The 26,825-nt window shown below is 38.6% G+C and overlaps 1 protein-coding gene across 1 annotated transcript in view; it reads right to left on the bottom strand.

Annotated features, from left to right (window-relative positions):
- DYNLT2 (dynein light chain Tctex-type 2) overlaps positions 1-26,825 on the bottom strand; it is a 495,359-nt gene that overhangs the window by 397,716 nt on the left and 70,818 nt on the right. Inside the window, exon 2 of the mRNA XM_044067795.1 lies at positions 22,159-22,386. Coding sequence (XP_043923730.1) covers positions 22,159-22,386 — 228 coding nt within the window. The remainder of the gene's footprint in view (positions 1-22,158; positions 22,387-26,825) is intronic.

Genomic DNA, 26,825 nt, shown 5'->3' with positions numbered 1-26,825 from the left:
ATTTGGAGAGTCCTTCTTAATCTTTGGAACTACCCTGGAACAAAGTGGAAAGGGTGGAAATGCAAAACAGGAACATTCCCATCCAAGGGAGTGAAAAGCGTGCATTACATACTCTGTTTTGAAAGCAGGTCAAAGATCTTGAAGAGGTGCTTCTCACAACTAGACCATTTCCTGGAAGTCTCCCTCTTACAATCTGCACTAGTGGGAGTCTGGCCTGGACTTGTTTAGCTTGTTTGTTCTTCGTTTTGATTTTAAAGAATGTGAGATGCTTGAATGATTAAATAATGCTGAAGAGCTAACTCCCAAGTGATCATAGCCAGCCAGCATATAGGTAACAAGCCTTGTGCTTTCTAGTCTTTACTATCTATGTGCTTTGTTCTGTCTGACAAAAGTCAGAGGCCTTGCAACTTAACCCTCATGTAAACTGCACCCCCCCCAGTACATCTGAGGAGTCTGAATTTAGGGCTAAGGAGAAAAATGGAGACATAGATTTGTTTGTTTGTATAGTCTCCACCAGTGCAGTTTCTGAAAAAAAAATACATAAAAAATAAAAATGCACACACACAGATATATATATATATATATATATATATATGTGTGTGTGTGTGTGTTTGTAAAAATCCACAAGATACAAACTTTGAGTACAAAAGTTTTTTTTTTTGTATATTTAATCTATCCCTTGTGTAACCTGATGACAGGATACAGAGAATATTAGGTCACATAAAGCCCCAACTCCAAGGGAATAAAAACTGAGAAGCTCTCCGGCCAACATTCAGTGCAGAATATAACAGAATATATTCTAGAAAAAAACAGTCTAATGGACAGGGTCAAGGATGATTTCTGAAATACCAGGTTAGTCAGAAGACATGAAATAATGTTAAAGACTCTAGACATCTGATAGAAGATTTTGCCAAGATAGAAAAAAAAAAATCACCTCAAAAAAGGAAATAAAAAGTGAGTGCCATAAAGTCTGCCAGGAGATATGACTGGTACTAGGGAAAATACCCTTAGGGGAGAAGATAACCCCAAGGTAAAGGCAGAGAACAGATTGTACGACCCAGAAAGAATAAAATCTGAAAAATTCCTGAAGCCACTGGCTATGGAAATGTAATACAATGCACTATTCAGGTGCAATGTTACCATAAGGTTTCTGAGAGAAATTAAAGGTAAAAATCTGGAGGGTCCACATTTAGAGAATAAGAAGTTCCGTAAATCAATTTAGGATGGAAGAATGTAGAAATGGTCTGTGAAAAGAACCTTTCTTTGCAACTGGAGACTATCTAGAATAGTAGTATAGGGGTGGGGTGGGGTGGGGGGGGGGGTAAATGCCCTGGGTGCAAAGTATTGGATGGTGGGGCATAAACAGCTGATCCCAATCTAGCTTTTATGCAATACCGGCTTTTAAAAGCAGGTATTGCATTTGTAGTTAAACCTCAGTGATGTAGCACTCCATATGTGGTATAAACTGTAGTAACTGCTTGATACATCACAGCAAGCAGTTTCCTACAGTTTAAAAAAATCTCTCGCTCTTTTTTTTTTATTTATTTTTTTTTAACTAAAATCTGTGGGCTGTAGCACTCTGTGCAGGCAAAATATAAACGGTAGCAACTGTATGCCACATCTGTAACAAGAAGTTTGCTCAGTTTAACAGATTTTTTTTTTTTTTTTTTTTTTTTAACTAAAACATGAGTACCATGGTGCTCTGTGCAGTCATAATATAAACTGTAGCAACTGTTTGCTACAATTGTAACAAGCAATTTGCCACAGTATAAGAAGACATACTTTTTTTTTAATAAAATGTGTTGAAGAAGGGTCGGGAGCAGGGCACAGAAACGGGACTTGAATGGCTGGGGCAGGAGGGAGGGGGGTGTGTGTCTTTCATCTGCCCACCTAATTCGTGTGCCAACAGAAGGAATGTCTTTCATTGAAAAGAAAAGAAAAAAAAACAGAGCGGGAAAGGCATGGATCTGACTGTATTAAGCCGATTAATACTCTGTAGTGAGTGGATTAATATAGTAAAGTGCTTTTCTGTGGGGGGATGTGGGTCTAGCTATAATAATAAACTGCTTTTTAGTTTGCTCTTCAATGGAAAAGCTGGGGTGGTGGGGTACTGGTTTATGGTGTCAGCACAGGGAGCTGCTTGAGCCAGATATGTTTCTCTGCTAGAATATGTCTTAGGTTCATAGGACAATACTAGGCTATTGGCTCGGAAGTCCTTATAAGCCTAGCCAAGAATTTCACCCATGTTCCCACAAAGTCAGCACCTGTTTTCCCTGTCCAGCAGGGACACAGGTGGGATCCCAGGGGTGTATTTTCTGTTTCCCATCCAGTCGTCCAGGTTCCTCTTAAAGAGGGCTAGTGAGGTACTCTGCTTGACATGGAGAGGAAGTTTATTCCACAGATGGGGGAGTCATTGGAACACAAATCTATCCTGCCAGCAAGTTCTATTAATGTCACAGATCAGATTGAGACCTTTGTGCGGGTTTCGTGAATGGTGACTTATGGATATGCAGCAACTCCATCAAGGCTGAGTCTGAGACGACCTTGTATGCCAGACACAGGTCACATCTGAGCATTCTGTACAAGACTATGTAGAGGGACAGGGCTTTTAGCCTATCTGTATAGGATACGTGTTTGAGACTCTGGATTTTCCTAGTCAGGAACCTCTGTGGTCTCTCTAACTGCTGCATGTGCTTGGCAAGGTACATACCGAAGGGGGCATTGCATTCAATAATGGGTCTGATAAGGGAGGAGTACAGGGATGTTATGCCCTCCTTGTTCCTGGATGAAATATCCTTACTTAAGAGGTAGGCCATGTAGAAAGCCTTCCATACAATGGAGGCAACATGGTGGTCAAAAGTCAGGTTGCTATGAACCTTGTTGCCCAAGTCCCTCATGACTGATTGCGTGCTTAATACATTGTTATTAATGTGATAATTAGTGGGGAGACTATTTTCCCCAAAGGGGATAATGGATCATTTCTTGGCATTCAGTTTGAGGCCATGCTTCTGGCACCAGTCATTAGTTTGGCTAAGGCCCTCTTAGAGGATGTTCATATCAATAGGGGGATTTGTGACAGTGCCCACCTTGCAGTCATCTGCAAACCTGGTCAGCCACAGATCACTGGTTTTGGCTTGCACCTCAGAAAAGTGTATCCCAAACATTAGAGGCCCCAAGACCGATCCTTGGGGTAAGCCACTTGTTATGGGTCTACTACTAGAGATGGCTTCCCCTATTTTGACTGAGTGGGTTTGATCAGTGAGCCAGTTAGCTACCCATCTGGTAACATATGGGTTGATGCCTAGCTGGGAGAGTTTACCTATTATGCCCGAGTGGGGAATAGTGTCAAAGGCTTTGGCAAGGTTAAGGTAGGCGGTGTGCACTGTCTTGCCATCATCCATGACTTTGGTGATGGTTTCGAAGAAGGCAACCAAGTTTAACAGGCATGATCTCCCTTTGACAAAATCAAACTGTGTGGGATCAAGCATTTGGAGGTTGCCAATGTCCTTGTTTACAAGTTCCATAATAATACGTTCCATGGCCTTGCAGATCAGGCAAGTTAGGCTGACAGACCTATAATTGCCTGGGTCGGTGGACGCTCCACCTTTGTGCAGAGGGATGACAGTGGCTGCCCTCCATTCTGCTGGGACGAAGCCGGTGCACAGGGTTTGGTTGAATAGGGTGCCTAGTGGTGCTGAGAGCTGTTGCCTGAGTTCATGTAGGACACAGCCAAGGATGTTGTAGGGTCCCATGGAGGCTGTATTTTTTTGCCTTTGAGGGGACATTAATAACCTGCTCCCTGGTGATGGGGGGGGGGGCAGGTGCTGGGGATGTCCTGGTTTACTGATGGGGGGGGACAGTAGGGTGAAGTTTTCACTGAACTTGTCTGCTAGCGAGTTGGCTATATCTATGGCGTTTGTGTATGTGGTATTCTTGACCACCAATTCAGAGCAGATTTGGGAGTTACCTTTGAGATTGTGGACATATGCAAAGAAAGCCTTGTGACTGTCCATAGTGGATGTGACCAATTTGGACTCAAAGTTAACCTTCGAGGATTTCACCAGTGACCTTATTTGCTTGTTCGGACAAAGGAGAGAGTGCTTCTAACATGGCACCTGCTCCTTTCTTGGTCCTGGACAGCAATTTTTTCCTTTTAATATAAAGTCTGTTTATTGCTACTGAATACCAGACAGGTTTACTCTTCCTTAAGACAGATGATTTGGTCCTGTCAGGTATTACTGAGCCCATGCAGCTATATAGGTGCTTGTATAGTTTTTTTTGGTGTAGGCTTGAACATTACTGCTTGGTTCAACTGAAGGGATGGTGGTTGTGAAGCTGCTTATATCTGCTCTCAGGAGGTTGTAGTCCACTTTGGAAAAGGTTTTTTGTTCGACCCTGACAAGGTGGGCGGGGTCAGGGGAGATGGTGACTTCGAAAGTGATTGCTTTATTGTCAGATTTTACCAAGGAGGATGAGACTGTAGGGGTGCTGCAGTGGCTATTCATGTTAGTTAGTACCAGGTCCAGGATATTTTTGCCTCTTGTGGGGGTGTCGACTAGCTAATCCAATGCAATGGCATTGACAAAGTCGAGGAATTTATGGGGGTTCGTGTTTGAGCTACAATAGGTCTTCCACTCTATGGTTGGGTAGTTTAATTTACCTAGGATCAGGGTGCAGGGTTGAATCTTGATGGATTCAAGTAAGTCCAGGTAGGTGGAGTGGGCCTCCTGAGTCAGGGTTGGGGGTCTGTAGCTAGCTATGATTCAAATAGGTATTTTGTCAATAGTTAACTGCACCTGGAGCATCTCCTTTGCATCATATTGTTTGACCAGCCTGGAAGTGTGTATGCCTTTGACAAATACTGAAACTCCACCTCCTTTGGCTTTGTAGCCCTCAGTTTGGGGTCTGAAAGTATGGTAGTACACGTAACCTGGTAAGGCTGGGGTGCTCACCTTAGCTTTGATCCAAGTTTCAGTGACTGCACAAATGTCAGCATCTTCCAGGGCGAGGAATGCTTGCAAGGAGTGCAGTTTCATGTTAAGACTCTTAGCATTTAGCAGTATGACCTTTAAATTCCATTTAGAAAAATTTTTCACATTGGTAATTTTGTCCTCATGACTTTGCCTTAAAAAAGCACTTATGGGGGAGGCAAGAGCCTTCGCCAGAAGCCTGAACTCCAGGGCAGACAGATGAAGGCCATCACTGGCAAAGCATGGTGGTCATCAATCATGTCCTCCCAGGCTGTCAGGTACTGGAACCCCTTGGAATGACTCCAGAAACTAAGCTAATCATTAAAGTCAATCATTGTCTGTTTGTACTGAGGCATCATTCTGGGTGACAGTAGAATGCTGCTTAAGGCTAGGGACATACCTGCCTGGGACACATATTCAACGAGTTTAATCATGTCTCTTCATGTAGTCCAGAGAGGTAAGTCTCACGTCATTCACACCAGCATGGACTATGACAGAGTCATAACAGTACCTCTTGTTGAGAGACTTGAGTGAGCGAGTGATATGGTGGAATCTAGCACCTGACAAGCAACTTACCATAACTTTCCCCTTGTCTAGCCTGGTGAGGGGCACATCTGTGTGTCTCACGATAGAGTCTCCGATGACTAGTATGTTGGGTTTGTGGCTGGGCCTTAGACGCTGTGAGATACAGGAATGTGTACTATGTGTGGTGCTTGGTGCGGTGGGTTGTGATGTGCATGTGTGCTTTTGCCTCTGAGGTCTCTTTTGTTTAGGTATGTTTTTGTCTTTGCCCCTTTGGATTAAAGACACTGGTTCTATGACTCCTTGGGTGAGCAAGTGCTGAAGAACATGAGGAAATTTTTCTGTTAGGTACAGAGGGAGATGGGTGAACTTCCCCAGAAAGGACAGTACATTTGTGTAAGTCGAACTTACCATAACAGTAGATGTCTGAATGATCACTGCTGCAGTAGCCTTAGCTTTATGGAGTATATCCTTCCAAAGATATAGTAGCCGGCTAGCTTCCAAAGCTTCAGGGCATTTTCCAAGAACCAAAACTGTCAAGCAGCTTGAGCTGAGCTGACTACAAGACAAGTTTGGGTGTGAAGCCCTTCAGAGCTTTCCTGTCAGTAGAGGGTGGGAGGCAGATTCCTGAAAGGACAATGCTAGGAACACAAATAATAATAAAAAATAAAAATAAATAAATGTCCACACTCTGGCATAAAAAAACACACCAAAAAGAAGAGGAATGAAGGGAGGGAGCAGCTACTGCAGCAGTGATTATTTAAACATCTACATTTATGTTAAGTTCAACTTACACAACTGTACTATGTTCATCATATTGATTACTGCTGCAGTAGCCTTAGATATATGGGTAGATAGTTAACTATATCTGGGAGGTGGAAGGAGAAGGGTCCAGGAGCCCCTAAGCTTGACATGGACCTAGAGAAGGACTCAAGCTTGTAGTGCTTTGTAAAAGTGTCTACAGAGGACTGAGTAGCAGCACCTAGAACACTTCTATAATCCAACTCTTTCCAAAAAGCCATAGATAATACATGATGAACATGTTCTTGTATGCTGTGCCATCTGTATCCATCCTGGAACAGAAACACTCAAGTCCATCACATCTGTTGACAAAGGGAACGTATAGAACCAGCTGATGGAACATATTTTGAGAGAATGGGGCAGGAGGGGAGGGAAGGAATAGAATGCTGGTATAGTCATTCTGGAAAGATAAACTGTCCCTATTTAGAAAAAAATCCTTGATTAAGCTTGAACCCCTCCTGCCATCAATACTGCTTATTCTGTTTTCTGTGATGAGAAGAGGGATGAGGGAGATTTGTAAGGAGGGGTGCGTAAGACAACCTAGAAACTTGTAGGAGGGCCTGGGAACTTAATGGGTTCCCTAAAAATCTCCTTGCCCTACGCTGAATTTAGAAATTTCAGACATTACTTCATCAAACAAGATTTGTTTACATATCTGGACATACTTCCTCAAAACAGAAGCAGAGACTAAAGGTCCAAAGTACAGTTATCTGAACAACCATACACATTAATTAAAAAAAAATGTTTAGCTACTTTAGATGCAAAAGAAATAATAAAATGTAGGTAGGTACTCCTTTCAGGAGGAAGAGTGGTAGGAAGATTTATCAAACTGTCTACAAAAAAGCAAAAACTTCCAGTTATGAAAAAGATACTTAAGAATTCTGTATGTATATGCACCAATAACAAGATAAAAATGCAGGTTAGTGAAGTAAAAATGAGATACTGGCACTTCCCCAAATACCTGTTAAAAAAGAACAGAATTTGAGGGGTGGAAAGTGGAAATTACTGAAGAGTTATTAGGGAAGATAGAAATTTCTTCAGAAGTTATTAACCAGAGTGGGATAAAATGAAAAATTGTGTAGAAATAAAAGAAAAACAGATATGGTTAAAAAGTAGCACGAATCATTTAGAGGAGTGACAAAGGTTAAAGTATTGCAGAATAAGGGGAATCTCACAGAACCGGAAGAGGTGCAACTATAGATAGCTAAACAGAAAAGAAGGGTGTATCTGGATAATATACATGAGTATGGAAATATTGTTGTTAAGAAACTGTTTTTTGATAATTTCTGATCACAAAAACTTTTAGCGCAATGACTTAGGCCACAGAAAGTAGAAAGGGTTGTTGCCAAACTTAGGGAGACTATAACAAGAAAAATCAGAGATCCTGTAGAGGTATTAGAGATATTTTTGGAAATTTTATGAATGTTAACTGCAGAGCTCAAAAGCTTTTAACATAATGGCTCAGGCAAAAGAAAGTAGAAAGGGTTGTTGCCAAGCTTTGGGAGCCTACAAGGAAAATAACCAGAGATCCTGTAGAGGTATTAGAAATATTTCAGAAATGTTATGAAAATTTGTATAAAGCAAACAAATGTAGAAATCAGGAAAAAGTACAAATGGACATGTTTATGGAAGAATTAAATATACCAAAGTTAGATGTAGATGAGGCTCAATTATTAACATTTAAGATAGGAGGAGACAAGATAAAAATGGTGATATATAACCAATCTACAGGAGTGCCTCCAGAAATAGATGGCATTCCTTTGCAAGTCTGGAAGCTAGGAGAAAAGAAAATGATAAAGATCTGAAAGGTTTTGTTTAACTAAAAGGAGGAGAAGCATCATCATCCTAGAAGAAAGCTGTGGTGGCTGTAATATCTAAAGATGGTAAAGATCCATCACAACCAGCTTCATAAAGGCCCATTTCAATTCTAAACCACAATGTTAAAATGTTTATATCTACAATGGCTAAAAGAGTGGCAAAAGTGATGCCAGAATTGATAGATATGGATAAATGTGGTTTGAGAAAAGGGTGGGAGCAAATTATATAGAACAAATGGGAATTGTGGGAACAGTGCAGACAGAATAATATTTTGTAGGAGGAATGAGGTTTAAGGAAAGGCAGGAATTGAATGAGGTATATAATGTTTTATTGACGACTGTATAAAATATATGTGATGTATAATGCCTGCAAATGAAAATATATCAATATGGTTTGTTTTCATTTATATAAATGTATGATTGTTTATAGGTAATAATTCAGTAAAGATGTTTTGTGTTTAAAAAATAATTTCCCCATCCTTATCAGTAAGAGTAGGGTTGAAATTAACTAACTGCTTAGCAGCAGTGAGATCAACTAAAGCTATAGATGCTGGGTCAGGTTTGGGAATAGTGTATAAAAATTTAAAAGACTGAGGAAATTTATACATTTTATCTGTCTTTTTAGGAGCAGCTGACTGCCTATCAAAAAAATTGCAGGCAGTAACACACATCCTTTAAAGCAGATAGAACAGGAAAAATGGGTGTAGGTTCTAGGTAATACTTCTGTAACAACTCCTAATATTTTCTGAGGGACTGAGAAACCTCAGGGTTCTCCCACTAAAAACACTGGCACATTCTAGCAATAGTCTCAGGGAAACAGAAACTCCCATAGGAAATTTCAGAAAATGAGCTCTCATCTGAGTCGGAATCAGAAATCTGATGAGAAAGAACACTGCATCTGTCTCTGCATCTTCCTGTTCAGATTCAGAATCTTGATCCTCTTCAGGAAAAGAGGACTCCCTCTTTCTTTTACCAGAAACTATTTCACAAGAAGGTTCAACAGCTTGAATTAAAACCATGAGTCAGATCTAGTAAGCTACTCCTATCAACAGAAAATTAAGAAGGAGCAGATAAATGCTTGGTTTTCTGTTTCTAATTAAAAAATTGGGCCAACCATGTTAGTAATGGCAGTAGCAGCTTCTCTAGGAATGGGCAAGCATTCTGACATAACAGGGAAGCCTTCCCTGTTCCCTCTCCCAGGAACAAGAATGGCTCTCCCTTGCCCACTCAGGGGACCTCAATAGTCGCAGAGGACCTGGCTATTCCTTGGTCCATAGTAGTTGTAGATGCTACACCAGAGGGATTTGGGGTAAAAAATGAGTGGTCTGAGGTAAAACAAATGGCCACAGCAGAGTCACCCATCTGCGATGGAGACAAATTGCTAGCCTGTTGTGGTGGCAAAGGCTATTGCCTTAAATTTTCCTTTTTGTAGCTGGAAGAAGGACCCACCATGGGACTGGTAGTCTGTTGCATGGTCTAGCCAAAAATGGTGCTTTTTTCCCAGTAAGACAAGCAGCAATTATACATTACCAGACCACAAATGTTACATTTTTGACAGAAAAACACTGTAAAAAGCACTCTAATTCATAGATTCATAGATTAGTACTAGACTAACTGCCCTTGCGAGCCATTTTAAGCCTAGCCAATTATCCCTTGTGAGACTCAAACCCTGCACCTTCTGTTTGTAAGGCAAACACCTTAACCATTAGGCCACCCTCCCAACCCATATGCTATGCCAACCCCACAAAAGTAAACACAAAAATGAAAAATGAACACCCAATTACAATATTTTGTTAGCGCTTTCGTTTACTTCTCATAGGTAAACTTCATCAGACAAATTCAATTTAAAAGTACTTCACTTATATACACTTTCAACAATGACATCACCAAATCACTTAAAGAATTTAAAGGTACAATACATTTTCAAGTACTAATACATAATTATCCACTTAACAGGAATATTCTATTAATGGATATAATTTCATAATAAACCTAAGCATAAAAAAAAAATATATATATATATATATATATATATATATATATATATATATATATATAAAAAATAAAGTAAAATATGCATATATATATAAATCTCACATACAAATACAAAACTGTGTAATATCTATTTATTTCAAAAATGGGCAAATGTAAACCCATTATCTCATAAGTGCTTTCATTTTTAGAATACTGCCTATAGAAATAGAATCATTTAAACCTGGATGGACCATGGCATTCAATTTTAACTGCCATAAAAGTTCTTTTTCTTCTAATTTAAGTGAAGTAGGTCCACCCCTCTTATTTTCACATACACTATCAATAATCATGAACTCAAATTTATGGCTTGGATTGTAATGTATGTGTTTTGCTAAGGCATTATTCAAATTAGCCTTCCCAACTGCATAAAGATGTTCATAAATTCGGTTTTTCAGGGGTCGATCTGTTTTTCCAACGTAAAAAGCGTTGCAAATTTTACAAACACTAACATATACGACCCCTTTAGAATTACAATTAAATTTACCCAGTATGTCATATTTATTGCCTAGAATATGTATAGATTTGCCTATTTTAATATATTTACACAATTTACAGCATTCACATTTATACATGCCACTATAGGGTGAAAATTCATGTAATGTTTGGTTCTCTAAAAGACATTTGATGTTCATACCTCTCCTAAACGTAAATCTGGGGCATTCACCAACAATTTTCTGGATGGTCTCATCCTCAATTAGGAAGCCCCAATTTTTGTATAGAATAAATCTAATGATAGAGAAATCTAGAGTATATGTGGTAATAAAATTCAATCCATCATTATTACTCAATCTATCATTATTAGGTTCTACACTACTATTATTAATAGAATCAATAGATACATCCATTGATGTTTGATCTAGAACATCATGTACACTGAGGTTAGAATGACATTCTAAAAATGTAAAATCTGAATTCGACAATTGGTTTCCACATGTTTCATTCAGTAGTGGCTTAAACCAACCTCTTACTCTTTTCTGATAAACTTCATCAACAAGTTCATTCAACCAATATTCAGGATACCCACGTTTCAAAAACATCATTTTCAAGTTGTTGCATTCATCAACAAAATCTGATTCCAACGAAACCATTCTAGCCGCCCTTACTAATTGCCCTTTAACTACAGCTTTTTTCTGAAATTCTGGGTGGCAGCTAGTAAAACATAAAAAGGTGTTGGAATAAGTGGGTTTCCTAAATATTTTTGATTGGAATCTACTATCGGAACGATCTTTAATTATATCCACATCTAAGTAAGAAATTCTTTCAGTGTGGAAATCCCATGTAAACTTCAGAAATTCTGTATAATTCATTATTTCCTCCATAAAAAATTTTACAGATTGTTCATCCCCTCTCCATAGAATGAATATATCATCCAAAAACCGGGTATACCAAACAACTTTTTGTTTAAATAAAGAGTTTTAAAAAAGAAAGTGTTTCTCCCAAAAAGCCATTACTACATTCGCAAAGGTACCCCCACATGGGGAACCCATGGCAACACCGGTATTTTGGAGATAATATTCCTGTTCAAACATAAAGTAGTTGTTCTTCAAAACTAATTCTAAAAGATATAAAACCAAATCAATAGTAGTACCTTCCACATGTTTCTCCAATAAGAATTCTCTAACCCAATTACGTCCAATATCATGGGGTATATAACAGTGTACAAATCCCGTACATCAATAGTGAGAAAATTTAGATCTTCGGAGAATTCGATATTATTCAAACCCTCAAGAAAGGCCCAAGAGTCTTTACATATTTGGAGTTCATCACGGATAGCAATTTTTAATTTATTATCAACAAATTTAGCACAGCTATAGGTAATAGACTGTCTACCATCCACTATAGGCCGAAAGGGTGGTTCTTTTATGTCCTTATGAATTTTTGGTAATCCAAAAATTACATGAATAAGTGGTTGGTTAATACAAAGATATTTAAATGTGTCCATATCTATGCTGCCATCAATAAACAAATCATTGATATAGCCCTTAAATCGTTGATATGCTCCATTCAATTAATTTTTTGATACCTTCATATATGCACCATTCATCAAAGTTTTTTCATTTTGTCAATATATTGTTCATTATCAAAGAATACTAGTCCCCCACCTTTATCTGGTTTAATAATTAGAATATTAGCAAATCTGAGACATCTTAATGCCTCATTTTCATCTTTTGTTAAATTAAATCGTTGTGTGTTAAATGTATTTCTATTAACAAAAGAAGTTCTAATATCTAGAGCATACTTTCTCAAATAGAGAAATAGTCGGGGGTAATGGGGGGGTTAAAGGTGCTAGCAATTCTAATTTCATTCACAATAGAAGACTTATTAACAAACATGACATGCAGATTTAATTTCCTCGTGAACAGTTTTAAATCAACTAAAGTCCTGGCTACATTTCCTATAACAGAGGGGACAAAGGTACAACCCTTAGCCAGAACATCAATTTGCAAACAAGTAGGCATAAAGTTAGAATAGTTGTAAATTCTAAAGTCATTAGTGTTATTAGTGAGAATAATAGGTAGGTCAATGTCTGAGACAGGTACATTAAAAATTAAGTCTGTTCCTATCTCTTCTGTTTGTTTGGCGGATTCTTCTTCCACCGTCGTTGTTGTGGTTTGATGTTGTTTTGACCACCCTTGGTGCCATACTTGCCCTTCGGAAAATCCTGACGCCCACCAATGTTCATACCACTAGTATTAGCATTTGTGGTTTTAGATCTACTGTTAATTCTTTCACTTCTTCTAACGCCAGGATTTTGTGGTGGGGAATTATCATTACTACTAAAACCATCCCCATCCGCAATTTCACTATAATCTGGTAAAATGTTCACCAAATTATTCTCAGTCTCATTATTTATCTGATTTGTCCCACCTGTACGAGGCGCAGGATAAGCAGTTCCAGAATTATAAGCAATGGTGTCCTGGTTTAATTTCCTATTTTTAGTTTCTCTAATTTTGTTTAATGCACTGTCAATACTGGAAAAAATCCGCTTGTAATCGAATCTATACCTTTCAAATTCTTTATCAGAACGAATGGCATTGTCAAGTATAGTCAGCTCGTTTTTCAGAGCATTCATTTGCTCAGTATAGTCTTTAATTAAAAGTTCCAAGCACTCACAACCATGCTTGTCAAATAGTTTAGTTAGTTCAAGATGTATAGGGGATTTGTTGACAAGTCCACTTGGATAACGCCAAACCCTCAAACCTTTTGGGATTTGTTGGCGTTTAACACATTCGGATAAATACTGCATCTCAATTTGTAATTTCTTGAACCGAAATAACTTAGAGTCAAATAACTTTAAATGGTTTACTAAACTTGCCCCATTTAGATTATTTAGATCAATTTGTGCATTCGCTCCACAAACGAAAGTAACAGGCTTTTTAAACCAGTCACTTAAGGAAGGCAAAGACAAATTAAGGTTACTTACAGACGCATTAGGTAACAATTCGTTCTGTCCATTATTAAACGGCAGTTCACTCTGTCCGTTGTTAGACGACAGCTCGTTTTGTCCATTATTTAGTCCACAACTCGTATTTGGTGATGTACGACGACCTGAGAGCAGAATGTTAAAGGCGGAACCGGAACCGGAAGTGGAATCCGAGTTCAAAGGGATCCCACTCTTCTGTGTCACAGGAACACCTCCAAAAAGCGTTCCACATATTTAATGTTCCTATAGCTCCACTGGTCATAGGATTTCTGTTGTTTTGCGAAAAATACAAACTATGTGAAACTTGACAGGATAAATTCTCCACACGCTGGGACAACAGTTCCACAAGTGCAGTAAGTTTGCCAAATGCTGCAGCACTTGGACTAGACGCCACATCATCATTCGATAAAAGGCTCTGTGATTGTTGGGAGTTCGAATCTTCCATTTACAACAAACTCCAAAAAATACTCTCCAACTTTAAACCAAAATAAACACAAAAATGAAAAATGAACACCCAATCACAATATTTTGTTAGCGCTTTCGTTTACTTCTCATAGGTAAACTTCATCAGACAAATTCAATTTAAAAGTACTTCACTTATATACACTTTCAACAATGACATCACCAAATCACTTAAAGAATTTAAAGGTACAATACATTTTAAAGTACTAATACATAATTATCCACTTAACAGGAATATTCTATTAATGGATATAATTTCATAATAAACCTAAGCATAAATATATATATATATATATATATATATATATATATATATATATATATATATATGTGTGTATATATAAAAAATAAAGTAAAATATGCATATATATATAAATCTCACATACAAATACAAAACTGTGTAATATCTATTTTTTTCAAAAATGGGCAAATGTAAACCCGTTATCTCATAAGTGCTTTCATTTTTAGAATACTGCCTATAGAAATAGAATCATTTAAACCTGGATGGACCATGGCATTCAATTTTAACTGCCATAAAAGTTCTTTTTCTTCTAATTTAAGTGAAGTAGGTCCACCCCTCTTATTTTCACATACACTATCAATAATCATGAACTCAAATTTATGGCTTGGATTGTAATGTATGTGTTTTGCTAAGGCATTATTCAAATTAGCCTTCCCAACTGCATAAAGATGTTCATAAATTCGGTTTTTCAGGGGTCGATCTGTTTTTCCAACGTAAAAAGCGTTGCAAATTTTACAAACACTAACATATACGACCCCTTTAGAATTACAATTAAATTTACCCAGTATGTCACAAAAGTAAAATAAATACAATTTCTCCACAGAAATGATATTTTCAATTACTTTGTGCCATTTTTAAAATGGCAGAAAAGATGAGCTCTCCATTTATGTTATAGCCTTGAGACAGTCCATTAAAAAGCAACACTTCTAGCTTTAAAATAACTTTCTGGAAGAGGAAAGTAAGTTACACAAACCTCATGATACTACCAGTCCACTAAATTCTCTGTACTTACCTCTAACGTGACTGAGTGAATAAGAGCTATTGGCCATATTCATTAATATGGGTGGCCAATGCATCTTCTGCAGCCGAGTGATTTGACTGAGTAAATGCCTTACCACAGGCATTTCTAGAGGAACAGTGCATGGCTAATTAACATATGCCCCTCCCCAGAACACCTCATTATCATTTGCAGTAGGCCACGGAGACAGCCCACCACCCTGCAGTACTGCTTTGTGGTGTAACACAATGATAAAGTTGTCTCTGAATCAAAAATAGTTACAGTGAGGTGTACTACAGGTGTACACCTGGTGGTAACCTTTCTGGATCCAGCCCATAGTAACAGCGTCATCACTGTATTATAGATACAATCACATATGCAATATCCCCCTAACTTTGAAAGATAGATGAAATAAATACATGCAGCCATTAACTTTAAATGCATGGATTCTAGATAGATTATATCTGTGCTGTCTGCTATGATATATGATATACTGAAATGTCGGCTTCCAACTTTCACTTCTGTGTTCAAGAAATTAATCACTTTGATGTTCAAAGAATACATATAAAAAGAAGTTATATACTTACCACAATGTTCCATGTGTGTTGTCCATCTTGACTTATATTCTCACTGATGGGTCAGATCTGATCCATTGGCTCTGTTTTGGCCATTTCAAAAGCTTGAGACCTCACCAAAGCTCATTCGTCCCTACCCATAACACAACTCCTTAACTTCCTCAGATCTCATCTGCCCCAGAAAACTCATATGGTGATAGCTGTTTTTATATAAATATAAAACAAAAAATTATTTCCGCGGCTATAGAGTCCTGTAATACCAATTAGTACTACTCAGTCTCCCAGGAGTGTAGGCAGGGAGTATGGAGGGCGGGTTGTGAGAATACAGGTTGAGATGGACAACACATATGGAACGTTATGGTAAGTACATAACTTCTTTATGTGATGTTGTCAATCTCGCATTTACTCTCACTGATGGGACCACATCCCAAGCTGTCTGATTCTTGGGTGGCTCATGGGAGAATATTCTTCAGAACCCTAGAACCAAAAGAGGCTCTAATCCTAGAGGCCAAATCCACTTTGTAATGAGTAATAAATGTATGAGATTTTGCCCATGTCACTGCAGCACAGATATTATCCAAAGGTAACCTAGATTGAAAGGCTGCAGATGTGGCTACCAACCTAGTGGAATAAGCTTTAACAGGGTTAGAAAGAGCTTTGTTCTCAGAATTGTAAATGGAGTATTCCCCTTTATTTTGGAAGTTTGGGAAGAAAACTGGCATCTCAACAGATTGATTGAGGTTACCTTCCGACACAACCTTATGTAGAAATGAGGGGTTAGTGTGTAAAGAAACTCTGTCCTTATGAAATACTAGGTATGGAGGTTATCACTGTAGTTCCTTTTAGGAATGCCTTACAAAGTCTGTGTGACATGATTCCAGAACCATTTTCTCCTATATGGAAATCTGAAATTGCTGCCAAATGAACTTTAATAGTGGCTCCAGCAACACCATCATTGAAAAGTTTTGCCAAAAATTCTAGAATAGAATGTATGGGTGCAGAAAAAAGGTCTATCTGATTATTACTGGCCCATACAACAAATCTCTTCCATTTTCCTCTGTACAGTTTTCATGTAGATGACTTATAGGAAGATAACAAAATATGTGTAACTGGAGACAAAAGGAGAGGAAACCTGGCGATCAGGGGAAGTGGAGCAGCCAAGTTGTTAGTTTGAGATTGTTCAGGTTGGGATGAACCATTCCTAATGGGTAAGTCAGAAGGTCCAGAGCAGGGTCCAGAATCCATGGTTTGTCCCATACATGAGGTTGAAGAAAGGAGAACCAGATTTGGCATGGCCAGTAGGGGGCAATTAGGATTATTGTCATCGCAAACAAACTTGCTTTCTATAAAAACTCGGGAATTAGAGGGATTGGAAGAAAAGCATAAAGAAGTCCTGGAGGCCAATCGTTAACAAGTGCATCACTTGGTGACTCCCCAGCAGGAGGGATCAGGGCAAAGTAGTTGCTGCATTTGGCAATGGTGGGCGATGCAAAGAGATTGCAGCAAGGCTGGCCCCATTTTTGGAAGATCTCCTCCTTAACTTTCTGACTGAGGGACCACTCGTGCGGTCATAAGATGGATCTGCTCAATTTGTCTGCAATTATGCTGGATTTCCCTGGGATGTGTGTTGCTATCAGAAAGCGTCTGGAAGCTGTTGCCCATTGACAGATCCTCAGGGTCTCTCGACAAAGGGGGTAAAGATCTGGTCCCCCCATGTTTATGTACTAGACTACAGACATGTTGTCCGACTGGATTGCTATTGTTCTCAGAGGGAGGTAGTCTTGAAATGCTTGCAATGCCAAAAGTGCCACCATCATCTCCAGGATATTTATATGCAAATGAGCCTCGTGTTGTTGCCAGATGGTTTTTCACACTAACACCCATACCCACCTCCACTATCAAAAAACTTATTCACAAACTCAAACCCTGTACTAATGCCCCTGATAACTTACCTGCAGAATACTTACAACTCTCAGCCTCCTCATTTCATATCCTATCAGCATCCTCCTCAACAGGTTCATTCAGGAATCCTGCATACCTGATATCTGGAAAAAAACATTTATCCTTCCACTTCACAAAGGCAGCAACAACTCCAACATCTAAAACTTCTGTCCTATTGGGATTCTCTCCCCAATCCCCAAAATACTTCAGAAATGTATTCACACTCAGCTCCTCAATCACCTGATACAGCACCAAATCCTCTCCCCCACTCAACATGGCTTTAGATCCAGACATATTATTAACATTGCCCTCATTTCCTTGCTCGACACAGTAACTAGAGCTCGAGATGCTGGTTCCCTAGTCTCAGCACTCTTCCTAGATTTATCCAAGGCATTCAACACTATTTCCTACTCTCTCCTGCTTACTAAACTCTCTAATCCCGGTCTATCTCCCCCTACCTTACAATGGTTTACTAACTATCTCAGTAAAAGGCAGCAATCTACTAAATGGCAACACACTTCTTAACTACAAATACAGTGTCCCCCAAGGTTCAATACTGGGACCCCTCTTATTCAATACATTTGTCAACAACTTTCATTCCTCTCTCACCCACAGTACTGTTATCCAATATGCAGATGACTCAACTATCATCTGCTCTGCTAAATCTGCCCCTTCACTACAACATCTCACCCAAGAAGCATTTACTTCCATGGAAACCTGGATGTCCCAGAACTATCTCGCTCTCAACCGCAATAAAACAAAACTTTTAATGTTTACCCCCACAAAATCCAGCCCTGTTGACAAGTCGCTATTCTCAATTTGCTCCCAAAATAACACCATCATTAAAGCCATCCCCAGTACCAAATTGCTTGGTGTCATCATTGATGGCAAATGGACTTTAGACCTTCACATCTACAGCAACATCAAAAAAAAAAAAAAAAACATCAAAAACTTGGTGCCCTGTATAGGCACAACTATTTTCTTAGCAGCTCTGCAAAAAAGGCTCTGGACTCATCCTTCCTTTTTCCAACACTTCTATATGGCGCTCCCATCCTCAACAATCTACAGTCCTCCTTGAAAACAAAACTAGACGCTTGCTACAACAAAGTCGCTAAATTTGTTACAAATGCTAAATTTTCTACCCATTACTGTTCCTCTCTGCATCAACTAAATTGGCTTGAATCCTCACACTATCTCACTTTTCTACAATTAACTACAGTCTATAAGCTGATCTACCACCCAGAAACCTGCCCTTCCCTCTTCTCCATACTCACCATGTACCACCCTAACCGACACCTCAGGTCCGAAAATAACATGTTACAATCCATAGAGAAATCTAAGCTCTCAGTTGGTCAAATGTTGTATTCCTATACTATTTCCAAGGCATGGAATAATCTCTCCCCTTTACTCAGAACTATCAGCAATCTTGCCTCCTTTAAAAAAAATCCCTCAAACTACATCTCTCCTCACACAACCCCAACTCCTGATTTCTCTCCCTGGTGTTAAACCTCTATCACTTCCTTCCCTGCACTCTGCCTATTTACTGCTTCCATGTCACTTTACCCTGTCCTTTCCCTCCTTAGCCCTTTTATCTCCCTCTACTATTATGCTGTATTTAACTCCCCGCTGCTATGAACCTTGCAGATATACTACATTCATGCGTTATTTGAATACACGCTATGAACCTTGTAGATATATTTCATTCATGTGTTATTTGAATATATGCCATTTATTACTTCTATTTTTCCATGAATGTAATTTTTTTCACTATTGTTTTATTATGAGTTTCATTCATTGTAATAGTACTGCTCAATTTCCTCTGTTATATGTATTAATATTTTCTTTGTATGTAATTTTGTGGAGCTTTTCTCTCTGGGCCTCTACTGAAAATGGGCTCATTCCAGGTCCAGTGGACTTTCCTGGTTAACAAATGCAATAAATAAATAAATAAATAAATAAATTTTTAGTGGCTGCCCCCACGACCATGGCATCAATTGCCACACCATTTTGTTAAGAATGGCTCGTCCTTTGGGACAGTAATGTACTTATGTGGCCTCCTAGGAGTAGGTTCTATGGAATCTGGGGTCTCCCAAGCCTTCTGAGAGATTAATTCAATAAGCTCATCAGAAGGAAGGGTCACCCAAAAGGCTGAAGAGTAAGACCCAAAAGCCTTCAGGTATACAGACTCCTCAGTTGAAGGGGATGTGGAATGCCAGTCACCTCTCTGCTTTAAAATTTCCAGGATGTCTCCAAAGAAGACATCTTAAGGAGGTGACCATGGGGACCCCTCTGCCTCACTGAGGTCAGTATCAGATGTGATAGACTCCTCCGGGTAGTCAAGATGCTTCCTCTTGCAGGTCCTCTTCTGAGGAATCTTCTCAGTGGGATAATCTGGGGAGGTTTCAGAAGAGGGGGAAGCCCCTGTTGGACATCCTGCAGCCTGGGGTCTCTACAGTCCTGTGCAGAGAGTATGTGTGAAGACAAAGACAACTGTGCAGAGCTGGGAGGAATATCAGAGAGGGATTGTGTCTTAGACTGGGATGTAGTCAGAACCCTCCTCATGACTTCAAAGGCAGTCTGCCCCTGCTCCGAAGAACACCATGGATCCAACAAAAAAGGTAGTCTAGGCTGAAAGAATCTCTGGAGTAGAAGATAGAAGCTCCAATGCAGAGATAGGAGCTGAACTCACCCGCGCCGAAGTCCCCAAAGGCAGGGTTGGATTCAGAGAGATCCAAAACAGCTCTGCAGACCTGACTGGAGAGTGTTGGCTCCAATTGGGCAGAAACACTCGAGATAGACATTGGATCCGAGGAACCCACTGGTCCCAGATCTAATACAGACACAAGCTGGACGTCGGAATCTTCCAGCTCTGAAACAAAGGGTCAGACCAGAGGAGGAGCTGGTGCCGAGGGGGTGGACAGTGTCTGATCTGATTCCTTTGAGTTTGGATCCAATAACAGTTTGGCCAAGGCTGGTGTCAAGAAAAACACATTCACACAAGGATAGAAGCACACCAGAAAGTCCTCTAATTTAAACAGACACAGAAGAAAACTTTGAAAGATCAGAAGAAAACCCTTTTCCCCCCTCTAACTAAAAATGGACAATAAAGGAGGAAGAGGATAGAAAAAGGGGGTAAACGTCCTCTAACTTAAAACAAATGCTAATGGGAGAAGGTAAAGGAGCAAACACTCACTTTAAAATACAGAAAAAGCAGGGTAAGGGTATAAATATATAAAAAATAGTAAAGAATATTAAAGAATAATAAACCACAAGTAATGGTACTGAAAGTGAAAACACTTAGCCCAGAGCTTGCTTCAGAACCTCCTTCGCAGAGCAGCAAATGAGATTGGAGGGAGTTAGGGAGTTGCATTGTGGGTAGGGAAGAATGCCCATGAGCTTTTCTGAAGGCCTCGAGCTTTTGAAATGGCTCAGACAGATCCGATGGATCGGATCTGACCCATCAGTGAGAATAAAGTCAAGACTGACAACATCACATCTATAATTAATCACTTTCTTGAGCAATCCTCCAGACTTTGACCGCTGATTTGAATTAGGTTGATCTTTCATCACAACAGTAAACTGAATTGCAGCTTGTTGCAGACTCACATTCACTAGTGTCTCTAGAAAACTCGATGTACTTATCCAACTTGAGTCTTGGTAAGAATATGAGAAATGCTGGATGCTGGATGAAATTTGCAAAGGCTTAAAATGTCTTTTGTTACCTACACCCGTCCTATGAAAGCTGTGCAAAACTAAATGTTTTGATGCTGTAAGGGTATGACTGAAATCATAAGGAGTGTCACATTTGTTCTCATCCCTGCTCACTTGAAGATTACCTGCATGTGGCAGAATGGCAAATCAATGATCTGAGCAATGCTGCTAAATGGCTAATACTGAAAAAGGGTGCTTCAGCCATCGGACTGGTTTAAGAAAGATACATTTTCTTTTATATTCTTTAACTGGAGAGAACTTGTAGAAAATATTAGCTACAATTTTCAGTTAAGTATTACTAATTTAGTGTATCTGCACAGTATTACTCAACACAAATTGAATGTTTGTTTGTATATGTGTGGATTTAACACTAATACCCAATATTTTAATGGTAATGTTAAATGGTAGGGATAAAACCAATGTCCTAGTGCACGAAGCAAATGTGAAAGTGCCAGAATTTCATATAGTTGTGCATTATGAATATTTAACATTTGTATATTTTCTGAGAGCAATGATTTGTGTTGAACACAGACACATTTACTGACATCTCCACATAATGAATATCAATGAACTTCCTCAAAGTTCTGAAAAAGAGAAAAAAATCTGAGGTCATGTGTATACTTAAACTCAATTTTATCATATCAGTTTAAACTCTATAATGTTGTGCATTATCTTATATTAGTTCTAATGCTGCAGATATTCAGCATTTTGATGACTTTATTAAAGATGTTATAAAGAGTAACACTCAAAAGGTCATGAGAAGATAAGTATTTACAGTCAGTGTGATTCAAATCATAACAGCAAACATCTAACATATCAATACTAAACTAATCCAATAAAAACAGAAATATTTTGAGCAGCTATAGAAAATATTCACAATACCTTTAGTATCTGATAAGCCTTTCTTTTTACTAAATGCACTTGAAACTTCCTGTCTGCTTCCATTTTATAGGTATTTGCATATTTAACTTTTCCAAAAGTGGGTCTTATCATTACAACATCTTTACTGTCCAGTGCAATTTCATTGCCATCTTCATCAATATTAGGTTGCCTCGTATGTATAACTTCATGGTTACCTTCTTTAAGTCTTTCCTTCAGAACATGAGAAAACTACATGCAAAAGAAATTTTTTTAAATGCTTATAGTTATTTTATGTACATCTATGTCTTGTCAATAAAATAAACATATTTGAAAAAGTTATCAAAAGTATGGCCTGCAGAGTAGTGCTAAAGAAGTACATTTCATCACCAACCTGTTATTCAAACTCATACCTCTCAACCTGGAAACATCAAAAATCTGGACAAGGGCCATGAAAAATAGGTACAAATCTGTACGCTAATTAACATCTAATTTGCATACATAATTATGTAACCCCACCCACTCCAATGGAATTGTGGGATACTAACTTTCGAACACAAACTGAAGAACAGACTACCAAAATATGGCACCAGAGTCCCCCTGCAGCCATTCCAATGTCCCATTACCTGGCTATTTTGCCGCATTTACCATAAACACTAATGTGTACATACTGTTTTACTTCTACAATGATTATTTGGATTTTATTTTTACATTTTGCAGCACATCAATGCAAACACTAACAGACATCTGATACACAAAGCAATACTGTCTCACAATGAAAATAGACGTGGCATTAAAACGTCTCTGCCGTTGAAACTCACATTCACTGAAACAGCATTAAAACCTGCACCACATCCAAAGAAAATGCATCTGGCCAGTGATGGATAAAGATTACCTTTGGGCTGTTTTCAAATCACTAGCCCCTTGCACACAAAACAAGAAACATACATGCGTTCTTTTCTTTGATACAACTTCTTAACTTTATTAAGTTATATTCCTTGTATAATACAGCACACTTGTAAGACAGAGCACATTTTAAATTTGCTTGAATGAACATTTTTCCAGTAGGCTGTACTGTAGGCATTAGGCAATGGAAGAAAATGCATGAACCAATAATTGCAAAACTGCCCAATTCAGAACATTTCCATCATAAAAGTCTACTTCCACACCCAAACTATAAACAGTATGACAGTAGTGTAAGCCATAGGCATCTTGCACTGCTTTTCTCACACTTATTTTCAATTTCAGGTCAAAAACCAGAGACACATTTTAAACATTGCTTGTATAATTTTGGAAAGTTGCTACAATAAAATGTGTTACCACCATGCATGTTACTGGCAGTGGCAAATCTTGAACCCAGAACACTACAGACTACAGTCAGTGCAACATAGCACTATGCTAAATCAGCAGTTTAAACAATAGGAAGATGATACTTAATGCTACCATTTAGTGAATTCAGTTCTCACTTCTCACCATAGCTCTCAACCTCTTAGCATAAAAGAACCTGGAAAAACAAAGCCAATAGTAAATACAACTGACTTCTTCTCACTCATCATAAAACCTGGACAAACAACAAAGCCAATAATGGGGGAATACAAATTCTGTTGTCACCATAGCTCTCAACTCTTAGCACAAAAAAATCTGGGCAAAGCTGCGAAATGGTGGTGGCTAGGGACTGGCCATAGCTCTCAACCTTGAATCTCCAAAATGAGGAACACACTCTCACAATGTGGAACAAATGGGAAAAATGTGGAACGCTTACTAATAGCTTACTAACAACTTCAACTAAGAAACTCTCAGGATGGCTAAAATGTGATATTTTAACTTATAGAATAGGTCTTTTAATGAAATAATATGATTCAGATTCATTTACCATTGCTATCAGCTAAAATATTGCTAACACTGAACATGTGACAGACCCTTTCAATGTGTAACTTTGAAGAACATGAACTTTTTAGGACCCCAAATGAGGAACGTTGCTCGAAATGAGATCCACTTGAGAGGTATGACCACCATTTAGACAGTAAAATTAGTATGTGCCATACCATGCTGTCCAAAATTATGCACAGTTCTCCTGTCAACAAGAGCAGACTTCATTGGCACAACAATCAGTAAGGCGCATGTGACATGTTATTTAAACAAAATGTTGGCAAATACAGTTAATATGCATTCTGTATCTGTGATGTTTTCAATAACATGGTTAGTTTTATAATGTTTTGTAGCACTCTTCACCTTATCAGATGCTTAGTTCCAGTTGCACATACCTACTTTTGTGCCATTTTTCAGCAATGCATATAGTTTACAGATCTAGGTCCCAGTAACAACTTCCACTACTCAGCAAGAATGCTTAGTATCCTTTGTATCTTTTCTAATTAACGAGCCAAGTAATGTGAGGAGCACTTGTCCCAAGAGATAAAATAATGCATGGTATTTGTCAAAAAACTTCTGAGGGAAATGTCCCCAGGCTGTTTGGTTTCATATGTCTTGTTTTTTTAATTGCTGACAGCATTAACTAAGACCTACATACCTGATGACAATGGGAGAACCTCCATCTGAAATATGCAATGTTAGTTTTTACTTTCCTTAATGCTACTGCTGGGTGATGCAGTTATTTCCACATCCTATAATTATATTCAAAATCTTCATTGTTTTGTACATAATTATTTCATAAACATTTAACTTTCAGGAATTCAAAAGAATCTGCTGGTTATATGAGTAAATTAAGCCCTTGGATACACATCTAGTTTTATATTGTGTAACTTTGCAGACTTTTCAGATTGGTATTTTTGTAATTTTTTTTTTATTCACAGTGTAAAGCACATTTTTTCTTCTTCCACAGATGCAGCATAGCCATTTTACAGATAGCTGCTGTACATAAAAATGAATGAATCAAAAACTCATTCTTACATATTTTGCAATTTATGACTGATTATCGTAGACTCTTATTCCAATGTGAAAACATTTTTCCATGGCCTTTTATGCTTCTTGTGTTCTCACTAACCTTGAAACAGACCAATCATCCAAGTTATAACAAAAAAAAAATCGTACTATTTGATTTTTTTCTGGATACTTTTTTAAGACATGTAACGCTAATCACTAAAGGCAATACACTACCTAGAACTTGATTAATAATGTTACATCCCAGAACAGCTCATTTTGTCCCACACAAATGGCCAGCCATCCAGCCAACACTAAAATAGTATATACTGTCTGTCTCATACCCTTAACCAGTAAACCACACTTCACTATCATCCTCACAGTCTAACAGTCATTACAGTGTCTTCATATCTGCATTTGTGATCTATAAAGAGTATAATAAAGTGCTTCTCTCTTCTCATCAAGTTGGTACTAAGCATCTGTTCAGAAGGGCTTTCACTGGACATCTTCATACCTCATGTACATGGAACTGCCTTATAGGTGATACTTGGAGTTAAAACATGTGTGTCCAGAAGCACATTATACTGAATATAGATGGACAAAATACACAACTTTTTAATCTTGTTTTGCACTGCAGTTCTGACTTTAATGAAAGTTAAATTGGTGTCCTCCTTTTGCCTATATATGACATTTACTGTGCATATTCAGCTACTATGTAAGATCTAGAAAAAGAGTGAAATAAGTCTTCATAATGACTAGAATTCATGTGAACATGCAAGACACACAAATAATGAAATACACAAGCCTAAAGCTCACGCTGTTCTATACCTTATTTAAAAGAGAATGTACAGAGTCGTTGCCATTGAGAAAACATCCTTAACCTCTGCTGAATGTGCAGTTATTTACATCAAGCATTTTCACACATACACACACACCCTTTGTTCCTTTTCTTACCTGATAATTCCCAGCAAAGTCCAAACAGCAGCCAAAAGCAAACGGAGCCCCTCTAGCAGCAAAGCAAACGTCCCATTCTCTCGACAGCATAAGTCCCAGCATCAGAGTCCCTGAGCAGTCCGTCTAGAAATTCTTGCAGCAAAAGTCCCATTCTCTCTTTAGCAGCAAAGCAAACATAACAAAATAAGAAGTCCCAGCAATGCAGTCCCTGTAGCAGCAAAGTTATTTATTGAAATTCAGCTTGAATTCCAGATGCAGTAGTATGGCAAAGTTATCATTTGTTTATGCGTTGAGATTGTCCGGTAACAAGCAACTGAAGAAAACGAGCTGCAGCAGCAGATTTCCGTCCATCTAGCAATTCTTCTTAACAAGCAACTGAAGAAAACGAGCTGCAGCAGCGGATTTCCGTCCATCTAGCAATTCTTCTCTCCCGCCTGCTCGCAGCCAGCCGGAAATGATGACGTGAGCTCCTTGAGCTCAATTCCGACTGGCTGGTAGTGCAGATGGAGCCGACGTCATCGCGCACATGATGATGTCAGCTCCGCCAGCGCGAAAATTTAAAAAATAAAAAAAAAAACAGCAAAGAAATCGGAAATGAAGGGGTGCCACTCGGGAATCGTGGCACCCCTTCATTTGGACCCCTAAACTCGGTAAAAACAGAGTAATTCGGGACGGTTGGGAGGTCTGTTCAAACTGCAGTCAGTTGAGACTAATAGATGAAACAGAGACCGACTGACAAAAAAAAAAGTTGTTATGTCTTACCATAACATTCCATCTGTGTTGTAGATCTTTGCTCATTCATTGCCATTAGGACCTCGGTTCCGTCCTCCGAACCAATATGGCCGTTTCCAAGCTCGCGC

Source organism: Protopterus annectens, chromosome 1.part0 (genome assembly GCF_019279795.1).
Source record: "Protopterus annectens isolate FY-2018-M chromosome 1.part0, PAN1.0, whole genome shotgun sequence".
Taxonomy (NCBI): domain Eukaryota; kingdom Metazoa; phylum Chordata; order Ceratodontiformes; family Protopteridae; genus Protopterus; species Protopterus annectens.
Note: the sequence above shows the minus strand (reverse complement) of the source record. Positions and strands in the feature narration are given on the sequence as shown.